General features: G+C 30.9%; 1 protein-coding gene across 1 annotated transcript in view; it reads right to left on the reverse strand.

Moving 5' to 3' along the window:
- Positions 1-8,088, reverse strand: part of akt1 (v-akt murine thymoma viral oncogene homolog 1) — a 59,684-nt gene that overhangs the window by 25,349 nt on the left and 26,247 nt on the right. The window contains exons 3-4 of the mRNA XM_016506319.1: positions 5,675-5,803; positions 734-845 (exon numbers count right to left, since the gene is read on the reverse strand). Of these exons, the coding sequence (XP_016361805.1) occupies positions 734-845; positions 5,675-5,803 (241 nt within the window). The remainder of the gene's footprint in view (positions 1-733; positions 846-5,674; positions 5,804-8,088) is intronic.

The following is an 8,088-nucleotide window of genomic DNA, read 5'->3' on the forward strand; positions in this document are numbered from 1 at the left end:
GTATATATATATATATATATATATATATATTGAAATGTGAATATATTTACATATAATTTATCTTAGTTAAAAAAATCTAAGATTTCTTTAAAAAAAAATACTTTCAACAAATGCATGTTGTTTCCAAATAAATATTTTTGGTATTTATTTAAACTTATGTAAATGTAAACATTTAAATGTTATTTATTTATTCAGTTTAATTTCAATTTTTACTATTGTTTTGTTTTTCAGTTGAATTATATTTAAAGTTCAAGGGAAAAAAAACACTTAACAAATGCATGACGTCTCAGTCAACCAGTAATCATGTTAATCATGATCTCAATATTGACCAAAATAAACGTGATTATAATTGTTCCATAATCAAGCAGCCTTAAGTGAAAGTTTAATGTGCTTGCCAGTGTTATTTTAGCATCATTGATATACTATTATTTAATAATATGCTGAATTTGATTTTGTTCTCATATTTTCTGTTTTCATTTTAGTTTTTATTTTAATTTTAATTTTAATTTAGTAATAGGTTATTTAGTTTGTTATTTCATTTCAGTTAATTTTTATTTTATTTGAAGTAATGTACATGCATTTGTATGGCTTTTAACCCTGGTTCTTGCACACTAGTTTCTCTGTAAATTAAGCTGAATGTCTGAGCACATATACAGTGAATAAGGTGCAGGTATGCAGGTGTGTGTGTGAGTGTGTGTGTGTGTGTGTGTGTGTGTGTGTGAGAGTGTCTGACCGCTCCTCAGGCCTCTCCACATGGAAGGTGCGCTCAATGACAGTGGTCCACTGCAGGCAGCGTATGATGAATGTGTTGGGTTTGGGCCGCTCCGTCTTCATCAGCTGACACTCTGGACACATCCGGGGAAAACCACACCACAGACACGGACAGCGAGAGAAATGACGGCAGCAATCATTTATCTTTATCTGAGAGTTTCTCCAGCACTACATTACACACACTCAGTAGGGAGCGGCGAACAGGTGCACTTGCAAACCTTACACACACTTCAATAGCTCATGCACTTTAAAAGGGAAAATATGGGCTAAAACAGAAGCTAAAACCTACTGACGGCATGCAACTGAAAATCATTCCTACTCAGCCCTCAGAAAGAGTGGAAAAGAAACGTATAAAAGCACTTTTAAACTCGTCACGGCATCTTAAAAACACAAATCTAATGGCAGAAGATGTTGGAGAAACCGCGAGATGTGATGCAATGACAAGACAGCTTAAAATGACCACATATTAATTATATGCCTTCATAAATTCTGCATGGTGACAATTATTCTTATTTTCTGTCAATAATCAACGGTAATATTGTGTGCAATAATAATAAATGAAAATCTGAAAATGTTATGAACTCCTAACATTTGCTCACAAGGATGTTTTGCAATGTTAGAAATTAAGTTTTATATCTAAAAAAGTTGGTGAGATGCAAACAAAAGCTTAATATTTTGAATCAGATTTCATTTTTAGATTTTCTGTTTTTAATTTTAAAGTTTTAGTAATTTTTACTGTGTGTTTTTGTAACATATATTAGTTTTTTTAATATGTCTGTATTTTTTATTTATTAGATTCCGTATATTTAGTTTTAGTTATTTTAGTACTTAAACTTAACAAAAATGAAAAATGTTTCCTTGGCAATTAGCTGGTTTAAGTTGTTTTCTTATATTTTATTACAGTACCAAAAATGCTTTTAAATGGTTTTAGTTTTGGTTTTTGTTAATGATAATAAAATGTAGTTTTCCGGAACCATTTTTAAAACAATTTTCAATTTTTAAAACAATTTTTAACTATTTTTAAAAGCTCTTGGATGGCAGGTTAAAAGCATTAGCACATATTGATTATATGGTCAAAAGTTATGGTCAAAATAATTATGATTTTTATTGTTTTTGAAAGAAGTCTTTTCTGCTCACCGAAGCTGCATTTATTTAATTAAAATACAGTAAAAACACAAATATTGTGAAATATTATAATTTAAAACAGCTGTTTTCTGTGTGAATATCTGTTAAACTGTAATGTATTGCTGTGATGCGCAGCTGTATTTTCAGCATCATTACTCCAGTCTTCGGTGTCACATGATCTTCAGAAATCATTCTAATATGCTGATTTGAGACTTCTTTCAAAAAAAAAAAAAATTTTTTTCCACATGTTTGACTTGTGGTGTATGTTTGGTAACAATTCTGTCACTTTGCATAATACAGACATCAACATTAATACTGTGTGTAATAATATTGTTTACTATTTGCTCACAAAGGTGTTTTGCGATGTTAGAAATTATGTCTTGTATCTAAAACAAATGTCAAACTCAGAAGAAGTATAACTGGGGGAAAATGCTTTTCTAGAAGCATTTTTTTTTAAATTTATTTTTAATTTGTAAAATTATTTTTTAAAATTGACAGCATCTTAAAAAGCAAAGCTCATGGCAGAAGACGGTGGAAAAACAGACGAGACGTGATGCAGCGGTCAAAGACGTCCATCTAAAACAGCGAAAAATGAGCACATATTGATTTTACACCTCCTTAAATTTTGCATGGTAACAATTCCGTCACTTTGCATAATAACCAACATCAATATTGTGCATTTATCTGATTTGACTAAACAATAGTATACCTAATGTATACATTCTTTAGTTATATATAGTACATTTTTTAATTTTATTATAATTTTGTATTTATATATTTATTATACATATTTTTTATTATTTATTTTCTATATACATACATGCATACATACATTATTTATTTTGTTTTATCTTCTTTTTTTAGTCGAATTATATTTAAAGATCAAAGAAATCCAAGAATTCTTAAAAAAAAAAAAAAGTTCAACAAATGCATGATGTCAATAAATGTTATTGTGGTAAATATGTTTATTTAAAAAAAGTCAAAAATAAGCACATATTATGCTTGTTAATAATCAGTGCAAAGTCTCATTTATTGTCATTTTGCATTATAATCAACATTAATATGTTGTTTCCTCCTAACATTTGCAAACAAGGGCGATTTGCGATGTTAGAAATTAAGTTTTACATCTAAAAAATGTCAGACTTCACGCGGCCAATCTGATATTGATGATCAATACACACACACACGTATGCTTCTGCGATTCCAACGACGAATGCACAACTGCGTCCGAGGAAAACGGGAATGTCATCAGTTGTTAAAAACTCAAACTCACGTCTTTTTCAGAGAGCAGCCGAAATAAGCAGCGTCTGTGTTCTCTGCCCTCAAAAGTGCTCACTCAAAGAGGAAAACTTATGCTTTCAGCGCCACAAAGCACAATCGCCTCCAATATCCAGCAGCGATTCTGCCAGCGCATTCCCGCAAACATATGTCGCGGAGCGAGCGTGCAGAAGACATGTGTCACGTAAGAGGCCTGTCGACGAGATGGAGGACCCGGGTGAGACCACCACTGAGATCCAACGCTTCAACCCGAGCCTCCATCAGCGGCGAGATAAATAATGAGGATCAGCCACTTAATAACCACTATATTTCACAAGTGTCAGGGAGGAAGCGTTCTCTTGAACAAACATTATGGCTGTCTAATTAGTCTGTTCAATCATCTCAACAGTTTTCGCAGCGATGGCGGGGCTTCTTCGCTAAATTGTGCTGAGGTGCGACTGGAGGAGACGGCCCGGATGTGTTTAATATGTTCTGCACGTCCCTCGAGGAAACAGAAAACTGTTTGAGTTGATGGAGGTCAGATGGAACTAGTTGAAGAATAACATCAAGTCCAGTCATGCATATTAAGCAAATTAAGCATGCACGAAATACACTGCGATCCCTTTTATATTTACAATATTTTTAATTCTTGCTTCTCATTTCCGTCTATTTAAGAAAACTTTGCCGCAACTTTAGACTTATATCCATATAATGCATTTTTAACTCATTTAATGTCATTTATCAAACGAAATATAATATGCACTAAGTCTAATATGCACTATTTTTTTTAAATAACTTATAAATAAAACTACCTACCATGTTGCAAATTTCCCTGAAATTATATATTTAAATTAAGCATGCACGAAATACACTGCAATCAGTTTTATATTTACAATAGATTTAATTCTCGCTTATTATTTCAGTCTATTTAAGAAAACTTTGCCGTAACTTGTCCATATAATGCATTTTTAACTCATTTCATGTCATTTATCAAACGAAATGTCAAATATGCACTATTTTTCAAAAATACTTTATAAATAAATACAACCTTGCACATCAGCCTGAAATGATATACTTAAATTCAGCATGCATAAACACTGTGCATACACTGTTTTTAATTCATTTACAGTATCATTAATCAAACAAAATGTCTAATTTGCATTCATTTTACAAAAAATACTTTTTAAAAAAACTACATGAAATTATATACTTAAATTAAGCATGCATTACTGTAATATCCAAATAATGCATTGTTTAAACTCATTTAAAGTTTCAGATACCAAACAAAATAATATGCATTCATATGATAAATTAACTGCATTCATTTTATAGAAATAAAAACTACCCACCATGTTGCAAATTAACCTGAAATTATATACCTGAAGCATGCATAAAATACACTGCAATCAGTTTTGCATTTAAAATATATTTAACTGTCGCTAATTTCTGTCTATTAACGATGTTAAAACTTTGTCACAACTGTAGTCTTATATCTAATATACTGCATTGTGTCATTTACCAAAAAATATGTCTAATATGCTATAAATAAAGAATACCTACCATGTTGCAAATTAACCTGAAATTATATATTTAAATTAGGCATGCATGAAATACACTGCGATCAGTTTTACATTTACAATATATTTACTTGTTGCTTCTCATTTCTGTGTATCGAAGATGTGTTAGAACTTTGGTCTAGCCTGTTTTTAACTTCCTCTGTGCCATTTATCAAACAAGTTTCATAAAAACAAATACTTTAGAAGGTGCAAAAAAAAAAAAAACTTTTAATGATGCAAATTAACCTGAAATAAAAAATGCAATTTTAAAATTTATATCTGCCATGGAATAAAAAAATAAAAAGGTAATTAAAACTTTTAATCTCAAATGTTTGACCTTTTTCTGAGTTTATATCTCAAAATGCAATCTTTTTCCTCGCAATTGCAAGTTTATATCTCAGAATTCTGACCTTTTTTATATTTCACAGTTCAGAAAATTTGTTTTTCAGAATTGCACACTATACTAAACTCAGAATTGTGAGAAAGTCTAAATCGCAAGATATAAACTTATAATTGCAAGAACAAAAAGTATGAAATACAAAGTTGCAATTTCCATTTTTATTTTTGTAATTTTTGGAAACAAGCTTGTCACAGTTCTCATAATTCTGATTTTTTTTTTCTTGTAATTCTGACTTTATTTCTCACAATTCAGGCACAAAAAAGACTTTGTTTGTCTGACTTTGTTTTACACAAAATTTAAAATAACTAAACTGCATTTATTTACGAAACTGCACACCATTCATAGAAGTAAACATGCACTGCATGTCATAAAAACATTTGAAATGTTCTTAAAATGTTCATTATTGCTGTTCACATACTGTTTTTAGTTTACACAATGCACATTAAGAGGCAAGTACTACACTAGTTCTTGATTCAGTTTTAAGCTGGATTGACCCATGCATACACATACGTCATGCTCTCAGATTCTCCTGCAGACTAAGTTGAGGTCTGTGTGAGAGACTCACGTGCCACGGAGAAGTTGTTTAACGGCGTCTCCAGCTGATCCACGTCCTGCGGACGCTCCTTATAGCCGATAAACGTACCGTCACTCTTCAGCAAGAAATACCGTGGCCTCCACGTCTTTATGTACTCTCCTGTGAGACAGAGAGAGAAAGCTAAATAAATACACAATGTTTTATTCAATATTAACAGAGTATAAGCAATAAAGTTCTTCTTTGTGCAGATTAACCCAAAAAATGTGTAGCCACCTAAAATCTACAATACAGAGCAACTTTTTATGAATGCATATATGACCAAAGCCAATAATTTTCACCATATAAAGCCTCTAAATGATCAGCATGATCAAACTTTGCACACGATCTATGTGTTTGGATCATTTCAATCTCATCTTACTAAGGCATATTATTGGAGATATAGAGAGACCGCTGATATTTAGATCATGTTGTGTCAGTATCTGCTGTGCTGTTATAAAGATCTCATTGAATTTCATCATATTTCATCAAATATTAGCATCTGCAACAAACTGCATATTTTGTTCATTTTGAGTCTCTAAACAAAACATGCAAACTTTTTCAAGATAAAAAAATAAAAAATGTGTCTGTCTTTGTTTAATGTTCCATTAAAAACTCAACTATTTATCTCATAATTATGACTTTGTGTGTCAATTTCTACTTTTTATCTCAAAATTATGATTTTTGTCATAAATTTGCATTTTACCTCAAATTATGATTATCATACTTATGACTTTCTCATAACGCCATTTTTTTTCTCGTGACAATCTCATAACTTTTATCTCATAATTATGACTTTTTATCTCAAAATTGACTTAGGGTCTTAATTATGACTTTTGTATCTCAATATTATCATACTTGATGATACTTGACATCAACTTGAGATAAAGCTGCTTTGCAATGATTTGCTTCGTGAAAAGCGCTATACAAATAAACTTGAATTGAATATTATAACTTTATATCATAATTATGACATTTTTCTTAAAATTATGATGTAGTGCGTCATAATTATGACTTTCCATCTCATAATTATGACCTTTTATCTCAATGACTTTGTATGTCAATTTCAACTCATAATTATGACGTTTTATCTCTTAATTAAGACTTAGTATGTCATAATTTCTACTTTTATCTCAAAATATACCTTAGATGTCATAATTTTGACATTTTATCTCAAAATGATCACTTTTTATCTCAAAGTTTAATTTTTCTCAAAATGATGAATTAGTGTGTCATAAGACTTTCTATCTCATACTTATGACCTTTTATCTCATGATTATGACTTAGTATGTCATAATTTCAATTGTTTTTTTGTCTTAAAATTATGCCTTTTTATGTCCGAGTTTTGACTTTCAATCTCATAATTATGACTAAACGAACAACAAAAGCCTGATGTATCAAATATGCAAACTTTTTAAATATTCATATTTTCAATAAACTGTTTCAATAGACTTTCTGACTATTATGATTATTTCACAAACATGTCAGGCTTCACGGGGTTAAAGACCTTTATTGAACAGAGAGCTAAACCTTTAGGAAACGATTCTAACTGCGTAATGAAAGAATGACTCAAGCATGCAATGCATCTAAATTTCGATGTTTGAGCTCCAAACAACAGCAAAACACCTCCATTTCCAAAGCAGTACAAGAGAGAGCGACCCAAAGCTGCTGCCGTGTTCTGCAAGAGAGATCAATCTGTGCTGAGGACGGTGCAGAAATCACTGCACCAGATGTTGCGGAATTGGAAATGAAAAGTCTGCAGCACGTCAGAAACACAGAGACAGTTTGAATAGTTATCCATTAATCTAGAGTCCAGGTCTTCATGCCTCATTCGTGACGGACACATGCACACAAACACACACGACTGCATCCATCAACAAACACTGAACACAGAAGTCTGGTCTGTCACAAGTTCCTGTTTCTCAGTCAAACAGCAGCAACTTCAGCTCAATAAAAGTCAGATCTAAACCTTCAGTACATGTTTATTTGTGCAGCGCTTTTCACAAATGCACATCCTTTACAGAAAATACAATGTCACTTGGCAAAAGATAAGTCTTAAAAACTAGATTTTAATGAATCTAAGCCTAAAAAAATCATTTTTTTAATATATATTTAAATTTATACAGTCACCAAGTTCTGATAATTGTTTGCATATAAAATATCTTCATAATCCAAAAGACTGAGGGTTATAAATTTCATGTAAGCTTTTATTTAAGAGAAAAAAATAAATGTTTTTTTATGGTTCTGGAAAAATACTTAATAAAAATTGTTAAAATCCTGACGTCACATATTGTACATTATATTAAATAATATATATTGAATATTATATAATATTAATTAATTACATATTACAACACACAAACACATACAGTGGTGTGAAAAAGTTTTTGCCCCCTTCCTGTTTTTTT

This window comes from Sinocyclocheilus anshuiensis, unplaced genomic scaffold (assembly GCF_001515605.1).
Source record: "Sinocyclocheilus anshuiensis isolate Anshui unplaced genomic scaffold, SAMN03320099.WGS_v1.1 scaffold1415, whole genome shotgun sequence".
Classification (NCBI taxonomy): Eukaryota; Metazoa; Chordata; class Actinopteri; order Cypriniformes; family Cyprinidae; genus Sinocyclocheilus; species Sinocyclocheilus anshuiensis.